The following is a 23,444-nucleotide window of genomic DNA, read 5'->3' on the forward strand; positions in this document are numbered from 1 at the left end:
TCACCTGCTGGTGGCACTGTTGTTCCTGGAACTGAGGGGCGCAGTTCCAGGGCCCACCAGCGGGTGTCTCCCAGCAGCTGAACTGTTCTTTTAATTAAGCTGCACCTGAGGAGGACTGCTGAGGGAATATAAGCCCGCCCTTCACTGAGGCTCAGTGCTTCAGTATTTTCTCTGCTAGCCGTGTCCCTGTATCCTGAAACCTGTATCCTGAAACCTGTATCCTGAAACCTGTATCCTGAAACCTGTATCCTGAAACCTGTATCCTGAAACCTGAATGCTGTATTCTGATCCTGTTCCCTGTACCCTGCTTCCTGTACCTGGCTCCCTGCTTTCCTTGTCTCCTGTCCCTGTCCTGTCCTGCTATTGTTTGCTCCATCCTTTTGTATATAGTTTGTTAGGTTCTATTGGGGTTTTGTACTGTTATCATTTACATTTTGTTTACTTGTTTATGGTCACTGGTGTTGGTATTGGAGTGTGTCATTTTGCTTAATAAACTTATTTACATCTTTATCCATCTTGGTCCTGATTCCTTGGTGCAGCCAACTGATCTGATCACCCTTGCTGGATGCCTGCATGTGGTATCCCTGACACTTATGCACTGCCCACTTTTGGGATATTCAATTATAAAATTAATAAGTGACTTCTGTGTACTAAGCTAGGACTCATATCTCTGGAGAGATTGTTGCATTTTAGTGCCTAATTGCTTGGTCTAAGCTACATGGCGATCTGTATGCAATTGCACTGTGTGTTGGCAGATTGCATGCAGATTGTAAACCAGACAGAGATCTGCGTGTGTGTGGTGGCCCAGCAGACCAGTCTGCGGACAAACTGTTGGGTGGTGGCAGGCTATCGTTTGTGGTGTGTGGGGACAGTGGGAAGAGTGATTAACACCGGGGTTCTAGCTTGTAGGATAGCTGGAGGAATCCTAGTAGTGTGTAACAATTGCTAGACTGCTCCCCAACCCTTAGAGTGCACCAGATTGCATGTAAGATTTGTATCTGCCTGTGTGTGTGGTCAGCCAGCTGGATTGGAGTGGAGTCTCCCTCTAGTGGTGACCAAAGGCAGTGCGGGCTGTGAAAGTGTCACAGCCAGTCTTATTACTCAGTAGGAATTTCCCTTATTCCCTTATAATCCCCAGTCACGAAACCACGTCTCGGTTAGCTAGTCGCCGTGGGCATGACCAATCATGACACCCATGCTAGTGCCAATTTAGACAGGATACAATTAACCTATCAGCATGTCTTTGGAGTGTGGGAGGAAACCAGAGAACGTGGAGGAAAACCACACAGGAACAGGGAGAACATGCAAACTCCAGGCAGGTAGTGCCATGATTGGGTTTCCAACCGGTGACCCTAGTGCTTTAGTAAAGGCAAAATAAATCAAATCTTTGTTTATTCTCTTTTATCAGTGATGCTTCAAACTAGCGCTGGGTCTCCCCACTTGCAGATTTTGTCTGGGTAATCTCCCGCGCCCCCCCTCCTTATTCCTTACACGTGCTCCAGCTCCAGTGTTGGGACAACAAGGACCTTTATTATTACCAAAGGGACAAAGGCCAAAGTGTGTCCACCCTCATCTCCATGAGCTGTGAACTACTTCAGCAGCATTGGTTGAAGTCCCACCCTTTTTGCACCCTCCTTTTAAGTACCCTTAAACAGTCACCTCTTTTTGTAGCCCTCGGCCTGGCCCTGATGTGTCTGTGGTGTCAGTCATAGTCAGTGTGCCATCACTCAGTGAAGATCTCCTGATTTCACACTTGGACAAAAAGTCAAGTGGTGACCCATCCATTCACTCACTTTGCCATACTTCAATTCTAAGGGCATGAAACTGAAAATAGCCTGGGGCACCATGCTGCACCGCATTTGACACCCAAACGAATGTAGCACTGCCCCCATGGGAGTTGCTTAAAGTGGATTCCCCTGGGTTACCCATAGCAACAGACAATTGAACTTATAGCTTTAAGTCCTCGGCTCAGTCAATAAACAGTCCAGGGGATTTGTTTTTTTGTATTTATTTTGGAACTAGGATGGGAGAAGGGATGAGTGGGATACTCCAACTAGCAACTATGCACAACTTGAGGACATCTAGCTGTGGTGTGTACGGCAAGGCCGCTGCTTCACTTTGCCACTGAGGTGAAGGTTTTAAATGATGAACAGTACTTTAAGTTTCTCTTCAGGGTCTATCTTGGCACCCCCTTTCTGACCCACTGTGTGTGCTGGCCTTTGTCCACTGACTTTCCCTGGAGTGGTCCCCTTCCTGGGCAGACCCCTGGCAAGCTCCCTGGTACTTACTGATACTGTTTTCCACAGGAATCTCTGCCACTGTTCCACCGTCAGCTTCCACAGGACCTTGCAGCTCAGCCCCACACGTCTGGTCCACTAGGCTGACTGCCTGTGCCCACTTCTTTTCTGACAGGAGGAGAGACAGCCTTCACCCTCCTCCTGGGACTCTGCTTCCAAAGACACCCTGTCACATGTGTCCTAGGCTTTTATGAACAATCCCAGGATGCACTGTGGTTGTGCCTTCCCACTGGGACTGTCACAAAAGCCTGTGTGTCACTGGCTGGGTTTCCTCCACTGTCCAACAGGCTCCCCTATTGGATACAGCGGGGACACTCCCTCAGACCAAGTGATTCACATCCAGACACATGTAACAGGCAAGACTAGAAATCCTGCTCCCTGATAAGCAGAAGAGCACACAAATGCTTTTACCTAGCACCTGACTAGGAGGGTGCTACATCCACCCCCACCAAAAATGAGCCATGTCCCCATTGGCTCTGGGGCAGCTGCCACCTACAAAATTCCTACGAAAAAACCTAGGAGTATCCTAAAAACCTGGAAGGGGGAAAAGGGAAAACAAATGTATAATAAATAACTTCAGTGCAAAAATAGAAATCTGCTGTACACAATTTACATCAAGTGCATTGAAGAAGAATGCACCCCCCACCAAACAAAACTCTGTTTAGTAGGTGAAATAATATCCGAACTAACTAGCACTACTCATCCAGAACAACCTGGAATAAAACAGAGAGTTAGGCACTTCTGTACCAAGATACTTTGAAAAAATATGAATTTGACTAAAGATTATGAGAAGACCCTTTCCGCGGCAGCTGCCTCATCCAACATCCCTGACTATTTTGACACGACCAGCCTTGACACGACGCTCAGCATCATTCCTTGAAGATGATCCTAGCCCCTGCCCCTTGCTACCTAACACATAGTCCAAGAAAAGGTGCTTGCAGCGTCTCTTTGCTGCAACCTGTCAGCGCTCTTCTTCCTTAAGGCAGGGTAGGTTGCTGGAGTCTGAACAACCCACAGTACTTCAAAAGTCAGGGTAACTTCTTCAGGGTCCCCTGGCACCAGGACACCCCCCACCAAACTTTCAGGAAGCACCGCCCACTTTCTCTGACGGTCACCCGCATAGTTCCGCTATCAGCCCATTGGCCCAAAGGTAGTCCCACTGGAGCTGTAACTTGTAATCCAAGATCCAGGCCCGATGGCCCAAAGGATCTCCTAAATAGTATAAGACAGTTTCTTCTCCTGAGAGGGTCGGCCCTCTGATGTAAGTCCACCAGCCAGTGGCAGCTGGCGCTTCCCTCAACCTCTTCTGCAAGAATAGAAGGGGAAGGGGGTGATGGGGATAGGGCCTGAGCCCCACTAGCAAATGCAACTTGTCAGTCAATAAAAGGTATAGGCTAGCCAGCCTCAATTGGATGTGGAGTGTCCTTCTTTAACAGTAAAAGTCTTCCCTTCCTTGTCCTGAATTTTGATCGACCAGGCCTGGCCAGATTTATCTGGGCGGCGGACCTCCACCCGGTCCAAGTAGATGGCCCGCCCATGGTTCCACTGTGTCTTGACTAAAAGGAATGTTTTCCATAAGTCCATCCTGAACTGATTACGATGTGACTTGGGGATGAAGAGGAAGTCCCATACAGCTTCATTACACCAGGACTCTCTTTTAGCCTCAATTACCAGCATGACCTCCCGTGGAGCATAGGGATAGTCATACCCATATTCTAAGGCTACCTTCCTCTGGATCCACCTCTGCATCCTGGAAAATCTGGGAAGGGTCTTCCTATTACCTCTCCCAGCTGTAGAATAGGGGGTCTCCACTCTTTCATTGAAGGAGGTGTAGGCCTCATTTTGATCCCAAGCCCGTGCATAGTTCTTAGGTGGGGTTAGGTCTGGGACCCGATTGACATAGGCCTCACAGAACCCCAGATTCTTGGCACACTCTCCTCGCACCACAGAATCCCTGGTCTACTCATCAGGAATATCAAGACTGGCTGGACTGCTCCGATCTTCAGACCCACAGCCCCATTCAGTCTCCTCCTCCGACTTCCAGACATCTAGTCCTTCCTCCAAGGACCCGAACCGCTGCTGGAACCTGGGAGACCCCACATCAATGACCCTGACCTCTTCCTCGCTGCTCACACTTTCACATACAGCCCCGGTCAGCACTGGCCATTTTCTCCCATCTGCCTGTGTAGGAGCGTTCTTTCTCTCTGCCACTGCAGTCTTCAATGCACCAGGTGGCCACCCCCGAGCCCGCACTACCTGCATGCATCCTGGCTCGGATATTCGGGCCTCCTTCCATTTGCATGCTGGACCACTGTCAGTTTGCATAGTCTCCAGCTGCATCATGAACCACAGCATTCCTCTTCCACGGCCCAGGAGAGGCCCCGACTCCGCAGCCAACAGGGCATGAGTGACCCCGGTCTCCCATGTCATGCTCAACTTCCTGGGCCGACCTTCACTCCACTCTGCCCGCAGCAGCAGATTGCCACAGTGCCCGCACTGGCCCCAAGCTTGCACTCGCATGGTAACACTCAGACACTGACTACATACCAGGCCCAAGTGCTCCACGCCCTCTCCAGTGCACAACGCCAGTCCTCCGTCGGGCACCATCCACACCCCTGTATCCCACAGGGTGGATGTCTTCGGCTTTCTGGTCTGCTCCGCAGGTTCTCCGCCAACATGTGGGTTAGCCTCTGCACTCCGGCTCCCTCCAGTACTCGCCATCTTGCTCCTCCGCACACGTGTCTCCCTCTCAGCCACACCCGGAGGCGGATATAATTTATAGACTCTCTTTCTTGCTCCAGATTGGCTGAGCGTGAACGGCTTCTCCGCCCACATCTGCAGATTGGCAGTGGCTCCTCCTGCTAGGCAGAACTTTCCAGCGCACCCTTTCCCGCGCGGTACAGTAACCCTTCCGATGCCACTCTCTCTCAGCTCAGCCTGAATGGAAGTTACTGTAAAGCGGACCGTGCCTCTCAGCCTGCACGCATCCGCCATCCTTGCTTGTACCAGGGCTCCAGCTGCGCCTCCATCACTCTGAGCCAGCTGACCCTCTTTGCTAGTCCATAGATTTGTCCCGCTGCCAGATGCATGGCCAACATTTCTCTTCTTAGCACTTGTACAAGCAAGATCCACCATATTGTACTTGAAAAATGTTCCTCTATCATTGTATGCATGGTCAACAGATTTCTTTACAGCATCCACATTGCCGCTGTGTTGGAAAAATGTCCCGCTGTCATTGTATGCCCATTCAACATTTTCCTGTACAGCTCTGGCACACACATGGCTCCCGGCACACCGATCCACGGGCCCTGGGCCGCCAATTTCTTCGTCCACACTTGCACCGTTTACTGTTAAGCAGACACAGTGCATTTTCACAGTAAAATACATTCCTCTGGGTCTCCAGCACATCATTTGAGCAAACACTTTGTAATCCTGGCAAAAATTCTTCCATTGCCATTGGCAACCATCACTGTGCATTTTATTCTTCATCCCACTCTCCCTATCTATCTCCCGTGGAGAAGGCCTCACATTTATCTTGAGCATTAGAACACTGAGAGAAAGATGACATTTTCACAAATTTTCTTTGACCATTGCCATTAGCAACCATTCCGGTAACCCAGGGCGACATCCCAGACGAGCCCCAAAATATAGCACTGCCCCCATGGAAGCTGCTTAAAGTGGATTCCCCTGGGTTACCCATAGCAACAGACAATTGAACTTATAGCTTTAAGTCCTCGGCTCAGTCAATAAACAGTCCAGGGGATTTGTTTTTTGTATTTATTTTGGAACTAGGATGGGAGAAGGGATGAGTGGGATACTCCAACAAGCAACTATGCACAACTTGAGGACATCTAGCTGTGGTGTGTGCGGCAAAGCCGCTGCTTTACTATGCCACTGAGGTGAAGGTTTTAAATGATGAAAAGTACTTTAGGTTTCTCTTCAGGGTCTATCTTGGCACCCCCTTTCTGACCCACTGTGTGTGCTGGCCTTTGTCCACTGACTTTCCCTGGAGTGGTCCCCTTCCTGGGCAGACCCCTGGCAAGCTTCGTGGTACTCACTGATACTGTTTTCCACAGGAATCTCTGCCACTGCTCCACCGGCAGCTTCCACAGGACCTTGCAGCTCAGCCCCACACGTCTGGTCCACTAGGCTGACTGCCTGTGACCACTTCTTTTCTGACAGGAGGAGAGACAGCCTTCACCCTCCTCCTGGGACTCTGCTTCCCGCCAAAGACGCCCTGTCACATGTGTCCTAGGCTTTTATGAACAATCCCAGGATGCACTGCGGTTGTGCCTTCCCACTGGGACTGTCACAAAAGCCTGTGTGGCACTGGCTGGGTTTCCTCCACTGTTCAACAGGCTCCCCTATTGGATACAGTGGGGACACTCCCTCAGACCAAGTGAATCACACCTGGACACATGTAACAGGCAAGACTAGAAATCCTGCTCCCTGAAAAGTAGAAGAGCACACAAATGCTTTTACCTAGCACCTGACTAGGAGGGTGCTACACGAAGAATGCCAAAATAGAAAACAACGTTTCCTGATTTATTGGCTGGCCCCAATGCTGTCCACACATGGACAAGAGCTTTCCTATTTCACATTCACCTCACAACCCTGGCAGAGCTGTACTCCCTCTATGTAGGTGCAGGAGTTACATCATCAATGCCTGCCCAATGGGTGAAGCAAGAAGACGGCGTACCTGGAAGAGCTTAGAGAAGAGCACACCCAGGAGGAGTGAGTCTGTCATAATGTGAACGTATACTCTGCATACTTGCACATTATGGCAAATGCTAGCCACTCCCATACCTCCTACGTTTTTGAGATGGGAATGAGGGACACCTATTAGCAAAAGTATGTAGGCATAAAACAAACACCCCTGCCATGCTTCCTTAAAGGAGAATTAAAAAAAAAAAAAAAAGATTAGTTAAACCTACAAGTGCTGTTTTTTAATCACTATTATTCCTTTATATTGGCTTTTGAATTATACAAATGCAGCAATTTAGAAATTAGATTAAAGGTTTAGCATTGGGAAACACTTTTTGAAAGATAAAAATGGGATTTGAGACTTAGCGTAAAATGCATTTCTCTGATGTTCACTGACGAACACAGCTTCTGGTATTCTTAACCATTGGATTATACTGCCCCCTACAGGCTTAGGAAATGGCAGAAAAAATTCTGGCTACACCCATGGGCAGTCCCAGGGGGTATACTCCCTCTCCCTGCTATAGCCACTCAGTTTTGTTACCAGCAGTGTTAGGAGAACTATAACTCCACAGAGGGGTGGGTGCTGTGTCCGTCAATGAACATCAGATGAATGGATTTTGCGGTAAGTCAAAAATCCCATTTTTCTCTTTTGTTCATTGACGGACACAGTTTCTGGTATTAATTGGGACTATTAACCATTGGGATGTCCCAAAGCAGTGTTAAGCATGAGGGGTTGGAAACAACAAAAAATTCCCAAGGCCAACCATTAGCCAACCAGGCAACAGGGGCTCAACCAAACAACTGGAGCCCACCTGGAAAAAAAAACAATACACCCTCAAAGAGGATCAGGTCCTCTTAAACGGCAGCCTGCAAAACCTTGCAGGCCAAAGGAAGCATCTGCAGATGCCAACAGATCCACTTTATAAAACTTTGTAAAAAAAAGTGCACAGACGACCAGGTGGCCGCCTTACAAACCTGCATCACTGACGCCTGATGACGGAAGGCCCAGGAGGCACTAAGCGCTCTAGTAGAGTGTGCCTTAACAGGAAAAGAAGGAACCTGACTCCTGATGGAATAAACCTGAACCACTTTCTCTCTGATCCATCTAGAAATGGTCACAGAGGAAGCAAACAACCCTTTACGAGGTCCATCCATGAGCACAAATAGAGAGTCTGACTTCCTGAAAAGACTTCCTGAAAAACTCCGTAGCTGCCAGGTATACCCTAATTGCCCGGACCACATCTAAGGGATACAAGACAATTTCCTTCCGATGTTTACGCCTGGGACACAGGATAGGCAACACAATGTCTTTATTTAAATGAAAATCAGAGACCACCTTACGAAGGAATGAGGGAAAGGGGCGAAGCACCACCATATCTCTGTGAATCACCAGATAAGGTGTACTACAGGATAACGCCGCCAGGTTCAACACCCTGCGCACAGAGGTGATAGCCACCAAAAAGGCCACCTTCTGGGACAGTGTAAGCAGGCAAAATTCTCGAAGATTCTCAAATGGAGACTGCTGGCGAACTGAAAGTACCAAATTGAGGTCCCAAGGCGGCAAAAGAGACCACACTGGAGGGACCAAGTGCCGAGCACCCTGCAGTACGCACCAGAGCTGTAGCTAAGGGTTGTTGGAAGAAGACCGCCAAGGCCGACACCTGGCCCTTGATAGTACTCAAGGCCAACTTCTGTTCAACCCCCCCGTTAAAGGAAGGTCAAGATCCAAGCCATCGAAAAAGAGCGAGGAGGAACCCCAAGGGATTCACACCATGCAATGTACATCTTCCACATACGATGGTAGATCTGCCTAGAAGTAGATTTCCTAGCTTTCAACAGTGTAGGAATCACCGATTCAGATAAACCTCTATCCTTTAGCACCAGGCTTTCAACAGCCAAGCCGTTAAAACCAGCGACTGTAAAGCAGGCTGGAAGATTGGCCCTTAGAACAGCAGATCCTCCTTGAGAGGGAGCTTCCAAGGAAACGTCGGCAACCAGCCGCACCAGGTCGGCGTACCAAGCCCAGCGAGGCCAGTCCGGGGCCACTAAAATGACCGGATTTCCTTCTGCCTTGATCCAATAGATGTCTTGGCAGAAGCTTGAGAGGAGGGAAGGCGTAAATCAGACGATAGTGACCCCACGGGGCCACCACCAAAGAATCCCGTGGTCGAGCCACGAACCTTAGTACCTTTCTGTTGAGTCGAGACGCCAACAGATCCACCTCGGAGACACAATTAATGAAACACTTCCGGATGACGAGACCATTCCCCCTGGTCTAACCCCTGCTGACTGAGGTAATCCGCCTGCCAATGTTCCACTCTGGGAAAGTGAACGTTAGAGAGGGCTGGAACAACACGTTCTGTCCACCTGAGAATGCTGGCTACCTCCAGAGCTCCAGAGCCACCAGGACACTTCTTGTGCCCCCTTGAAGATTGACATAAGCCACGGCCGTGGCATTGTCAGAATGAATGCACACTGGACAGCCTTGTAGATGATCTATCCAATGTCCCAGGCACACCCTAATTGCTCGTAACTCAGGACATTGATCGGTAGTCTGGATACTTCCAGGGTCCAGACTCCCTGAGTAGAACTTCTGCCGAGGAAGCCTCCCCACCCGGACAGGCTGGCATCCATGTTGACCTCTGTACAATACAAGGGTAGGAAGAATTTTGCCCTGCCTAAGCACCGGAGAACGAAGCCACTAAATCAGGGACTCTCTCGTACCTCAGTTCAGCTGGATTTGGTTGTCCAGAGACTGCAGATTCTTGTCCCATGTGATAAGAATCTCCCATTGCAATTGCAGGGACCTCGCATAGAACTGCGCAAACTGGACTGCCTCAAAGGTTGACACCATCAGGTCCAGCACCTGCATTCAAGTCCAGAAGGACGACCATCTGCTGGTCAGCAGGAGATGAACTGCAGCCTGCAGTGTCTGAAGTTTTTCCGGAGGAAGAAATACTCTGGCTAAGGCTGAGTCCAGAGTCCGCCCCAGATAGTCTAGGTTCCCCAGCACCACGATCCCCCGCTGGCATAACAATGCCAGTACCGTGGCAAACACTTTAGTGAAGACCCGGGGAGCGGAGGTGAGACCGAATGGTAATGCTCCAAACTGATAATGTTCCTCTCCCACTGCAAAGTGGGTAATCTTTGGTGACCGACACATATTGGAATGTAAAGGTAGGCATCTTTGATGTCTGTGGATGCAAGAAAATCCCCCTAATACAGGGAAGCCACCACTGTGCAAATAGACTCCATCCTGAACTTCTGCACCCGCACAAAGCAGTTCACCGCCTTGAGGCCCAGGATTGGACGCATCTTGCCATCCTTCCTGGGGACTGTAAACAGGTTTAGTAAAACCCCTACAAACATTCCGAGTCGGAACCAGGAAAATCACTCCTTGAAGCAAGAGATCTTGCCCTGCCTCAAAGAGGGCCTGTAAGCAGACTGGGGACAGTCGAACGGTGGAAGGAAAGAACCTTTTGGAAGGGCGAGCAGGAAACTGGATCTTGTATCCGGATCGTATGACTTTGTGGAACCACTTGTCTTGTACCAGGGAAGTTCACGGGTCCCCCCACCCCAGATACGGGTGAGGACGCACCTTCATGCTGAAGGAGCCTTGTCTGCGGGTCTGGAGAAGCCCGCCCTCGACTTGCCAGGCCAAGTTTGCTTGGATCCATCAGAGGACACCCAGAAAGGTGTCGATCCCTTGTCAGACGATCCTGAGGGACGAAAAAACTTCTTATGAGCTGAAAAGGAGGACCCACGTCTGCAAGCAGGGTCCTTGCCCTTAGTAGCCTGTGGAAGAAAGGTACTCTTCCCCACAATGGCACCCTGACTGTCATTAGGTAATGGGATCAAATCCTTGGACCCATTGACAGACCCTATGCTGGTGCACTGGGTCCTGGGTTCCTTTTGGTGCATGACAATGTCCGGCATCATGCGACGAGAGTATGCAGCCAGTTCCTGGAGGATGAAGGAATTGATACTGCTAAATGGCTCCCATGCTCGCCTAGCCTAAATACAATAGAACACCTCTGGGACATTAAGTTTTCGGTCCATCCGCCGCCGCCAAGTTGCACCTTAGTCTGTTCAGAAGCTCAGTGATGCCCTGATCCAGATCTTGGAGGAAACATCCCAGGACACCATCCGTCGTCTCATTAGGAGCATGCCTCGGTGTTGTCAGGCATGCATACAAGCACGTGGGGGCCATACAAACGACTGAGCACCTTTATGAGTTGCTGCAATGAATTTTCAGCAAAATGGACTAGGCCTGCTGCTTCATTTTTTCACTTTGATTTTTGGGATGTCTTTAAATTCATCCCTCTGTAGCTTGATAGTTTTAATTTCCATTAAACAATGTGGCATCCTTTCATTCCTAACACATTACCCAGTCCATATCAGTATAGATATCCAGCATGATATTTTTCTCCATTGAGATCTGATGTGTTTTCAAAGTGTTGCTTTCATTTTTTGAGAAGTGTAGATCAGAGTAGTAGTAATCAGTGTAATAGACCAGAGTAGTAGTGATCCAAGTAATAGATCAGAGTAGTAGTGATCCGAGTAATAGATCAGAGTAGTAGTGATCCGAGTAATAGATCAGAGTAGCAGTGATCCGAGTAATAGATCAGAGTAGTAGTGATCCGAGTAATAGAGCCGAGTAGTAGTGATCCGAGTAATAGATCAGAGTAGTAGTGATCCGAGTAATAGATCAGAGTCGTAGTGATCTGAGTAATAGACCAGAGCAGTAGTGATCCGAGTAAAAGAGACGAGTAGTAGTGATCCAAGTAATAGATCAAAGTAGTAGTGATCATAGTAATAGATCAGAGTAGTAGTGATCATAGTCAAAGATCAGAGCAGTAGTGATCATAGTCATAGATCAGAGTGGTAGTAATAGATCAGGATAGTAGTGATCCGAGTAATAGATCAAAGTAGTAGTGATCATAGTAATAGATCAGAGCAGTAGTGATCATAGTCATAGATCAGAGAAGTAGTGATCATAGTGATAGATCATGATAGTAGTGATCAGAGTATTAGATCCAAGTAGTAGTGATCATAGTAATAGACCAGAGTAGTAGTGATCATAGTAATAGATTAGAATAGTAGTGATCAGAGTAATAGATCAAAGTAGTAGTGATCATAGTCATAGGTCAGAGCAGTAGTGAACATAGTCATAGATCAGAGAAGTAGTGATCATAGTAATAGATCAGAGCAGTAGTGACCATAGTCATAGATCAGAGTAGTAGTGACCATAGTAATAGATGAGGATAGTAGTGATCAGAGTAATAGATCAAAGTAGAAGGGAGCATAGTAGTAGTGATCATAGTCATAGATCAGAGTAGTAGTGATCCGAGAAATAGATCCGAGTAGTAATGATCTGAGTAATAGATCAAAGTAGTAGTGATCATAGTAATAGATCAGGATAGTAGTGATCAGAGTAATAGATCAAAGTAGTAGTGATCATAGTAATAGATCAGAGCAGTAGTGATCATAGTAATAGATCAGAGAAGTAGTGATCATAGTAATAGATCAGAGCAGTAGTGATCATAGTCATAGATCAGAGAAGTAGTGATCATAATGATAGATCAGAGAAGTAGTGATCATAATGATAGATCAGAGTAGTAGTGATCATAGTAATAGATCAGGATAGTAGTGATCATAGTAATAGATCAGAGAAGTAGTGATCATAGTAATAGATCAGAGTAGCAATGATGATCAGAGTAATGATCAGAGTAGTAGTGCTGTGAGTGATGATTGTAGTATGAAGGAGTTATGAATGTGGGAGGAGATGTCAGGCATGCAGTGTCTCTACCCTCTCCCCCCTCCTTTTAGGTGGAGGGAATTCCCTGCTCGCCCCTCCCCCCCCCCTCTGGGCGGTGTCCTGTCACTGCACTCCTTCTTGTCTTTCTACATTTTTGGGTTGTTGGCCTGAGCTCTTCCTGATCCCGATCAGCAGTCCCCATAGACAGACACGGTGACATTCGGAGATGTACGATCAGGTTAGGAGGTCGGTGCTGTGCCGGGCGATGTGTGAAGGATCGGACACTCGGTCTAAGTACGCCGATCTCTTCAGTAAGCTGGACGTCAATAAGGATGGGAAGGTGGACATCCTGGAGCTGCAGCAGGGGCTCCGAGCCCTGGGGATGGCCGTGTCCCCCGGAGCCGAGGAGGTAAATCCAGGAGAAGTGTGGGATCTTCATCTATGTCATAGTCCATCTACTCTACAACTCTGCATTGGAGGGTGTAATTATATTCTATATGTATATAGAGGATACAGGCCCAGGATCGCTGATGATTGCCATGTATATGGTGATGTGATGATCAGTATTGGTGCAGTAGTAGTAATGCTGTATGTGTATGATCGGTGTCAGTACACAGTTGGCGGTGTGCCAGCACTGAGTTATAATGGGGATTGTCAAATGATTCAAATAAGTAAGTTTGTTATTTATATCTGTGAGGGTTCTTCTCTATGGCTGGATACACACTATATAACTTTTGTGGTTTGATTTCCTTTAGGGCTCTTTCACACGGGCGGTCCGATCAGATCCGCCTGTCAGTTTTTAGGCGGATCTGATCGGATCCTCCATGCAGCTCTATGGGGCAGCGGGTGTCAGCGGAGACACCTCCGCTTACACCCGCTGCCATCCGCATCCGATCCTGTGCTGAAATCTGGACGGATGGAAACCCTATTTTTCCATCTGTTCAGTAATCGGATCGGATCTGATGAGAGCGGACAAGCGGTCCGCTCTCATCCGATCCCCCATAGAGGGCAGCGGGGGCTGAGACACCTCCCTCTCCGCTCTGCAAGTGGAGACGGAGCTGTCATCCGCCGGCTCAGCGGGGATCGTGGATCGATCCCCGCTGAGCAACACGGATCCCCCTACGGAGGCGGACAGTGTGAAAGAGCCCTTAGATTTACCTACAACTGTAGTGTAAGGACCTGCTTTATTGCATACAAATTAAAATTGTTTAGGATTGACCAGTGGCGTAGCGTGGGTTGTCAGCACCCGGGGCAAGTTAAGTAATTTGCGCCCCCTACACAAATATACTAGACCACTACACTGACCTAGCTGACCACTACACAGACCTACCTGATTCCTACACTGACCTACCTGACCACTATACAGACACCTACACTGAGCTATCTTATTCCTACACTAACCTACGTTATTCTTGCACTAACCAACCTGATCACTACACTGACCTACCTAATCTCTATACTGACACCTACATGGACCTTCCTGACCACTACACAGACCTACCTGACCACTACACAAACCTACCTGACAATTACACTGAACACTACACAGATCTACCTGTTACCTGCACTAACCTACCTGATTACTATACTGGACACCTACAGAGACCTATCGGACCACTACAGAGACCTACCTGACCACTACACTGGCCAACCTAATTACACAAAATTAAATCAATGAGCTGCCTACATGCAGAACACAGGTAACAATGTTATAAAGCTAGGCTCATATCCTTTACATCACAATCCTGTCATTACAATAGTGTTCTTAGTCCCCCCTGCACATCACCTGCCTGTCTTCAGCCCACCTTCATATCCCCCCTCCTCCCCTCACATCCTTGTCATCACCCCCCCTTTACATTCCTATCCTTATGCCCCTTTATATCATGCCCCTCCTCCTTCACATTTCTGTCCTCAGCCCCCCTCTGCATTCCTGTCCTTAGCCCCCTTTATATCACCTCCCTTCCGTCTTTACACTCCTGTCCTCATCTCCAGTACCCCTTTATATTCCTGTCCTCATCCATTACCCCTTTACATTCCTGTCCTCATCCCAAGTACCCCTTTACATCCCTGTCCTCAGCCCCAGTACCCCTTTACATTCCTGTCCTCAGCCCCAGTACCCCTTTACATTCCTGTCCTCAGCCCCAGTACCCCTTTACATTCCTGTCTTCATCCACTGCCCCTTTACATAACTGTCCTCATCCCCTACCCCTTTACATTCCTGTCCTCATCCACTACCCCTTTTCATTCCTGTCCTCATCCCCAGTACCCTTTTACATTCCTGTCCTCATCCCCAGTACCCTTTTACATTCCTGTCCTCATCCCCAGTACCCCTTTACATTCCTGTCCTCATCCCCAGTACCCCTTTACATTCCTGTCCTCATCCCCAGTACCCCTTTACATTCCTGTCCTCATCCCCAGTACCCCTTTACATTCCTGTCCTCATCCCCAGTACCCCTTTACATTCCTGTCCTCATCCCCAGTACCCCTTTACATTCCTGTCCTCATCCCCAGTACCCCTTTACATTCCTGTCCTCATCCCCAGTACCCCTTTACATTCCTGTCCTCATCCCCAGTACCCCTTTACATTCCTGTCCTCATCCCCAGTACCCCTTTACATTCCTGTCCTCATCCCCAGTACCCCTTTACATTCCTGTCCTCATCCCCAGTACCCCTTTACATTCCTGTCCTCATCCCCAGTACCCCTTTACATTCCCGTCCTCATCCCCTACCCCTTTACATTCCTGTCCTCATCCACTACCCCTTTACATTCCTGTCCTCAGCCCCAGTACCCCTTTACATTCCTGTCTTCATCCCCTACCCCTTTACATTCCTGTCCTCATCCACTACCCCTTTACATTCCTGTCCTCAGCCCCAGTACCCCTTTACATACCTGTCTTCATCCACTGCCCCTTTACATAACTGTCCTCATCCACTACCCCTTTACATTCCTGTCCTCATCCCCAGTACCCCTTTACATTCCTGTCCTCATCCCCAGTACCCCTTTACATTCCTGTCCTCATCCCCAGTACCCCTTTACATTCCTGTCCTCATCCCCAGTACCCCTTTACATTCCTCTCCTCATCCCCAGTACCCCTTTACATTCCCGTCCTCATCCCCTACCCCTTTACATTCCTGTCCTCATCCACTACCCCTTTACATTCCTCTCCTCATCCCCAGTACCCCTCTACATTCCTGTCCTCATCCCAACTACCCCTTTACAATTCTGTCCTCATCCACTACCCCTTTTCATTCCTGTCCTCATCCCCAGTACCCTTTTACATTCCTGTCCTCATCCCCAGTACCCCTCTACATTCCTGTCCTCATCCCCTACCCCTTTACATTCCTGTCCTCATCCACTACCCCTTTTCATTCCTGTCCTCATCCCCAGTACCCTTTTACATTCCTGTCCTCATCCCCAGTACCCCTTTACATTCCTGTCCTCATCCCCAGTACCCCTTTACATTCCTGTCCTCATCCCCAGTACCCCTTTACATTCCTGTCCTCATCCCCAGTACCCCTTTACATTCCTCTCCTCATCCCCAGTACCCCTTTACATTCCTCTCCTCATCCCCAGTACCCCTTTACATTCCTCTCCTCATCCCCAGTACCCCTTTACATAACTGTCCTCATCCACTACCCCTTTACATTCCTGTCCTCATCCCCAGTACCCCTTTACATTCCTCTCCTCATCCCCAGTACCCCTTTACATTCCTCTCCTCATCCCCAGTACCCCTTTACATTCCCGTCCTCATCCACTACCCCTTTACATTCCTGTCCTCATCCACTACCCCTTTACATTCCTGTCCTCATCCCCAGTACCCCTCTACATTCCTGTCCTCATCCCAACTACCCCTTTACAATTCTGTCCTCATCCACTACCCCTTTTCATTCCTGTCCTCATCCCCAGTACCCTTTTACATTCCTCTCCTCATCCCCAGTACCCCTCTACATTCCTGTCCTCATCCCCTACCCCTTTACATTCCTGTCCTCATCCACTACCCCTTTTCATTCCTGTCCTCATCCCCAGTACCCCTTTACATTCCTGTCCTCATCCCCAGTACCCCTTTACATTCCTGTCCTCATCCCCAGTACCCCTTTACATTCCTGTCCTCATCCCCAGTACCCCTTTACATTCCTCTCCTCATCCCCAGTACCCCTTTACATTCCTCTCCTCATCCCCAGTACCCCTTTACATTCCCGTCCTCATCCCCTACCCCTTTACATTCCTGTCCTCATCCACTACCCCTTTACATTCCTGTCCTCAGCCCCAGTACCCCTTTACATTCCTGTCTTCATCCACTGCCCCTTTACATTCCTGTCCTCATCCACTACCCCTTTACATTCCTGTCCTCATCCCCAGTACCCCTTTACATTCCTGTCCTCATCCCCAGTACCCCTTTACATTCCTGTCCTCATCCCCAGTACCCCTTTACATTCCTCTCCTCATCCCCAGTACCCCTTTACATTCCTCTCCTCATCCCCAGTACCCCTTTACATTCCTCTCCTCATCCCCAGTACCCCTTTACATTCCCGTCCTCATCCCCTACCCCTTTACATTCCTGTCCTCATCCACTACCCCTTTACATTCCTCTCCTCATCCCCAGTACCCCTCTACATTCCTGTCCTCATCCCAACTACCCCTTTACAATTCTGTCCCCCCACTACCCCTTTACATTCCTGTCCCCCACTGCCCCTTCACTCACCCTTTACATTCCTTTCCCCCACTGCCCCTTTACATTCCTGTCCCCCACTACCCCTTTACATTTCTGTCTCCCCAGTACCACTTTAAATTCCTGTCCCCCCTACCCCTTCTCTACCCCTTTACATTCCTGTCCCCCACTACCCCTTTACATTCCTGTCCCCCACTACCCCTTTACTACCCCTTTACATTCATGTCCCCCACTACCTTTACATCCCTGTCCTCATCCCCAGTACCCCTTCACATTCCTGTCCTCACCCCCATTACCCTTTTACATTCCTGTCCCCCAGTATCCCTTAACATTCTTGTCCTCATCCCCAGTACCCCTTTACATTCCTGTCCTCATCCCCAGTACCCCTTTACATTCCTGTTCCCCAGTACCCCTTTACATTCCTGTCCCCCAGTACCCCTTTACATTCCTGTGCCACAGTACCCCTTTACATTCCTGTGCCACAGTACCCCTTTACATTCCTGTGCCACAGTACCCCTTTACATTCCTGTGCCACAGTACCCCTTTACATTCCTGTCCCCCAGTACCCCTTTACATTCCTGTCCCCCAGTACCCCTTTACATTCCTGTCCCCCACTACCCCTACATTCCTGCCCCCCACTACCCCTACGTTCCTGTCCTCAGCTTTACCCCATCTTCAGATTCCTGTTCTCAGCCCTCCGCCCCTCCCCCCATCTTCAGATTCCTGTCCTCAGCCCCCCCATCTTCAGATTCCTATCCTCAGCCCCCCCCCCCATCTTCAGATTATTCCTGTTCTCACACCACCCCCCCCCCCCATCTCCAGATTCCTGTTCTCACACCACCCCCCCCCCCCCATCTCCAGATTCCTGTTCTCAGCCCCCCCCCCCCATCTCCAGATTCCTGTTCTCAGCCCCCCCCCATCTCCAGATTCCTGTTCTCAGCCCCCCCCCCCCATCTTTAGATTCCTATCCTCAGCCCCCCCCCCCCCATCTTCAGATTCCTATTCTCACCCCCCATCTTCAGATTCCTGTTCTCAGCCCCCCCCCCCCATCTTTAGATTCCTGTCCTCAGCCCTCCCCCCATCTTCAGCTCCCTGTCCTCTGCTCCCCCTTCACAGCTTCCTCCACGATACTCACAGAGCAGGCAGCAGCTGGATAGCTCCGCGTGGACGGCAGCAAGCATGAAGCTAACATCAGAAGCAGGGCAGCTCTGGAAGGAGGGCGGGATCTGCACAACTTTTCTAGGTAACCAGCTTGTGATTGGTTGCTAGCAACCAATCACCTGCGGGTTAACTTGAAGTCCCGCCCTCCATCCAGAGCTGTACTGGCTCTGATATTAGCCTCCCGCCGCCCGCCGTTCAGGATGGCTGAGCCTGAGCAGATGGCTGAGTGAGTGGGCTCCTAAATGGCAGCGGCGGCCGCAGGATGCGCCCGGGCGCCCCCCCCAGGTTTTGCGCCCGGTGCGGCTGGCCCCCCCAGCACCCCCCACGCTACGCCACTGGGATTGACCTCATATAGTTTTGGTATATCTAAAGGGAAAAAAATCTAAAGATGATTGTATACTGTAGTGTGTATCCAACATAAAACTGTATTCACAGAACAAGCATGTTGGATGTAACTGACTACAGCTGTCCATACACTGCGAATTATTGCCATTTCCCAAGCAACCAGACGAAATACACCCAGTGGGTGGTCTGCTGACCCCACTCTATTCAATAAAGGTGGATTGACATTTGTCAAAGGAATCTGCTGGGAGATTTTTGTCTGCACAGTGGTTGCATCCATTCCGATGCAGCCGCTGTAAAGATATTTCTCTTTCGTTCATTCATTGACAGACACAGCTCCTGATCTTCTTAACCATTGGGTTATACTGCCCCCTACAGAAGTAGGACACTAGGCAGAAAAAGTCTGGCTATGCCTATGGGCAGTCCCAGGGGGGATACTCTTTCTCTCTGCTATAGGTACTCAGTTTTTTTCTGCCTAGCCAGGACCTAGTTTCTTGCTGGGATCTCTGGTCCTGGGAATTTTTTTCCTTTTAGATAGAACTTCTTTTTTTTTTTTTTATTTCTCCTGGTTTTTTCCTGTGAGATCTACAATCAACTGCCGGACTGGGCGACGGGCTGGATAATTTTGATCCAATGGTCCCCCCAGTCCTCCTTCCCGTTACACTCCCCCCTGCCTTGCTGAGCTGGTGGACCAGCTGGTCCAGGGACTGCATTTTATCTGTTATGCCTCTTTGGATGTGGCTCCCCCGATGGCTCGCGTGTCTTTTGGCTCAAGTACTGGTCTATGCATCAGACTTAAAAAAAGGCCTTGACTGATCTCCCCTTTCAAGGAGATCGCCTGTTTTGAGCTACCCTGGATGACATCATTAAAGGTCTCACAGGGGGAAGAGTACTTTTCTTACACAGGCTACTTGAGGGCAAGGAACCTTGCCGTAGACATGGGCCTTCCTTCTCTGCTCACAAGAAGTTTTTTCGTCCCTCAGAGTCAACTGACAAAGGCTCGAAGCCTTTCAGGGCCTCTTCTGGAGGATCCAAACGAACCTGGTCTGGCAAACCCATGGGCAAGGCTCCTTCAGCATGAAAGTGCGCCCTCACCTGTATCGGGGGTTGAGGGACGTCTTCGCTGGTTTCCGGATCCGGGGACTTCCGTGATCCACAAAGTAATTTGGTCCGGCTACAAGATAGTTTCACTCTTGTCCCCCGGAAAGGTTCTTTCCTTCCAACTTGTGCCTGTCCCAAGATCACTTGCAGCATCTGTTTGGGGTGGTACAAGACCTGTTGCTTCAAGGGGTGATTGTCCCAGTTGCGACTTCTGAACATTTTCAGGGTTTTTACTCAAATCTGTTTACAGTTCCCAGGAAGGAAGGCAAAGTGCGTCCAATCCTGGACCTTAAAGCACTGAACTGCTTTGTGTGGGTGCAGAAGTTCAGAATGGAGTCCATTCGCATGGTGGTGGCATCCCTGCATCAGGGTGATTTTCCTTGCTTCAATCGACATCAAGGAAGCCTACCTTTTACATTTCAATATGTGCCAGTCACCTGTGCTTTCTCTGCTTTGCCGTGGGAGAGGAGCATTATTAGTTCATGGCGTTACCCTTTGGTCTCGCCTCCGCTCCGTTTTCACAAAAGTGTTAGCCCCGGTGCTAGCTTTGTTACACCAATGGGGGATACTTGGACAATCTGGGCTACTTGGACGATCTCTTTCTGCGAGTGGAGTCTCCTACTGCTCTGGGGGAAAACCTGGAGATTACAATACGAACTCCTGCAGGAGTTCAGCTGGATTCAGAATTTTCAGAAGTCTGCACTGGTTCTGTCCACATAGCTGGACTATCTGGGCCTGACTCTGGACTCTGCCTTAGCCAGAGTGCTTCCTCTGGACAAACTCCAGAAATTCGTCCCCTGCTGACCAGCAGATGGTCATCCCTCTGGACTTGCATGCGCGGTTGCTGGGCCTAATGGTATCTACCTTTTTTGAGGCGGCTCTGTTTGCACAGTTTCATACGTGGTCCTTGCAAAGGGAGATTCTGGCCAAATGGGGAAAGACTCCGCAGTCTCTGGAAATCAGATCCGGCTGAGTCGGGGAATGAAGGAGTCCCTGATATGGTGGCTTCGTTCTCTGGAGTTTCGGCTGGGCAAATCCTTCTTCCCCCTTGTATTTGACAGTGGTCACCATGGATGCCAGCTAGGGAGGCGTCCTCGGCAAGAATTCTGCTCAGGGGATCTGGACACTGGAAGAGTCCAGACTACCGATCAATGTCTTGGAACTCTGAGCGATCAGACTGTGCCTGAACCATTGGACGGATTGTCTTCAGGGATGTCCAGTGTGCATTCAATCTGACAATACCACGGTCATGGCTTATGTCATTTACCAAGGGGGCACAAAAAGTGTCCTGGCGGCTCTGGAGGTAGCCATCATTCAAAGGTGGGCAGAACGGTTCGTTCCAGCCCTCTCCGCTGTATACATGCCCTGGCAGGCCGATTTACCTAGGTCGGCAGGCATTGGACCAAGGGGTTACATAGTTCCATAGTTTTGTGAGGTTGAAAAGACATCAGTCCATCCAGTTCAACCTATGATGTGTGTGTGTGTGTGTGTGTTTGTTTGCCGTTAACCGTACATTGTATACCCCTGTATGTTGTGGTCTTTAAGGTGCCCATCTAATAGTTTTTTGAAACTATCGATGCTCCCTGCTGATACGACTGCTTGTGGAATCGAATTCCACATCCTTACTGCTCTGACAGTGAAGAACTCCTTACGTATTTTAAGGTTAAACCGCTTTTCCTCTAGTTTTAGTGAGTGGCCCCGTGTCTTATTGTATTCCCTTTCTCTAAAAAGTTTGTTCCTTATGCTAGGGTCATCACCAGTACAGTATTTGTACATTGATATCATATCCCCCCCTCAAGCGTCTCTTCTCCAGAGAGAATAAGTTCAATGCTTGTAGTCTTTCCTGGTCCCTTCATCCGGAGGTGTTTCATCAGTTGTGTCTCCGGTGGGGCATCCCCGAGGTGGATATTTTGGCATCTCGGCTCATCAGAAAGGTGCAGAGTTTTGTGGCTCGGTCACGGAATCCCCTGGCAGACGCTACAGACGCGCTGGTGGCCCTGTGGTGTCAGTTTCGTCTGATTTACGCCATCACTCCCCAAGCTTCTGCCAAGACTTCTACGCAGGATTAAGGCAGAGGGGGGATTTCGGTCATCTTACTGGCTCCGGACTGGCCTTGCTAGGCTTGGTACACCAATCTGGTGCAGCTGGTCACCGACGTTCCTTGGAAGCTTCCTCTTGGGGAGGATCTGCTGTCCCAAAGACAAGTGGGGGGGGGGGGGGGGGAAAGAGATCGGCGCCAGTCTCAGTGCAGCAAGTTTTAAAAGACAATTTATTATAATAAAGCACTCCCATATGGTACTGTAATACAAGCATGAAGATTATGGGGAACGCTGTGGTGATGCAGTCCTGGCGGTAGGCAGATTCCTGTGTCTCGCAGCGTTCTGGCTGTTCCGGTGGGGTTCGGGGCTCCAGGTGCGAGGAGGAGAGGAGAAAGTCGTTGCATCCAGAGGACTTGCGTGGCAGCGGTGGGCGTGTCCTGGCGCACATTAGGAGCATGCGTGCTCCTTCATTAGGCCCTTCTTGGAGGCCTAAGAATATCAGGAGCTGTATCCGTCAATGAACTAAAGAGAAATGGATTTTACGGTAAGTCAAAATCCCTTTTTTTTTTTTTTTTTTTTTTTTTCTACAGCTGGCAGGACTGGCTGGCAGAACACAATATCTGCAGAAGAACTGTTCATCTGCACTGTATGGCATGGATGACAGAACTGGTTAGTATAGTCCGTCCCCCCAATCTGGCCCTCAGGCTGGTAGGTTATGCTAGTAAGACTAGTCTTAGGGCTTGTTCACACCAGGGATCACACAGGATTATGCTGCTCATTCCTGTGTAATTCACATACAATTCAGTGCAGTGTAATTTTAACCCATTCAAAATGAATGGGCTCAGATCACACTGCATCGCACCAAAAGTAGTACGTTACCTTTTAGGAATACACTGCAACCAGATTGTATGTATGGTACTTCTGTACCATGCGGTCTGGTGCAGGTAAACGCACTGCGTTTGGAGTGTCATTAACTTAACGTTGACACCCACTGCAGATCACAACTGCAGTGCATTTTTAAACCCTGTGCGGGGAACGTAGGTGCCTGGCACCGCGCTCGATGTGAACAGGGTCTATAGCGAGATGTACGCTAAGATTTATTTTATTTTATTTTTTTTCATTAAGGCTCCATGTACACGGGACGTTGTTAAAAGTCCCTTTGAATGCTGGAATTTTTAGGACGTTTGAAATGTCCGTTCGGTCGCGTTTGTACCCGCGTTTAGCGGGCGTTTGCGTATAGAACCGTTCCTAGAGGTCAAAAAAATTATTCCCCTTTAAAATGGAAAAACGCGAACGCTAAACACGGGTCATCGCGTTTGGACGCGTTTGTGCGTTTGAAACGCCGGGAAACACACGTTCGAACGCAAATAAT

At 49.2% G+C, this 23,444-nt stretch overlaps 1 protein-coding gene across 1 annotated transcript in view; it reads left to right on the plus strand.

The window, feature by feature from the left end:
- The first annotated feature begins 12,907 nt into the window (after positions 1-12,907).
- SLC25A24 (solute carrier family 25 member 24) overlaps positions 12,908-23,444 on the plus strand; it is a 68,922-nt gene continuing 58,385 nt past the window's right edge. The window contains exon 1 of the mRNA XM_082265270.1: positions 12,908-13,168. Within this exon, the coding sequence (XP_082121396.1) occupies positions 12,986-13,168 (183 nt within the window). The 5' untranslated portion in view covers positions 12,908-12,985. The remainder of the gene's footprint in view (positions 13,169-23,444) is intronic.

Source organism: Pelophylax lessonae (genome assembly GCF_965119305.1).
Source record: "Pelophylax lessonae genome assembly, chromosome: 8".
Lineage (NCBI taxonomy): Eukaryota > Metazoa > Chordata > Amphibia > Anura > Ranidae > Pelophylax > Pelophylax lessonae.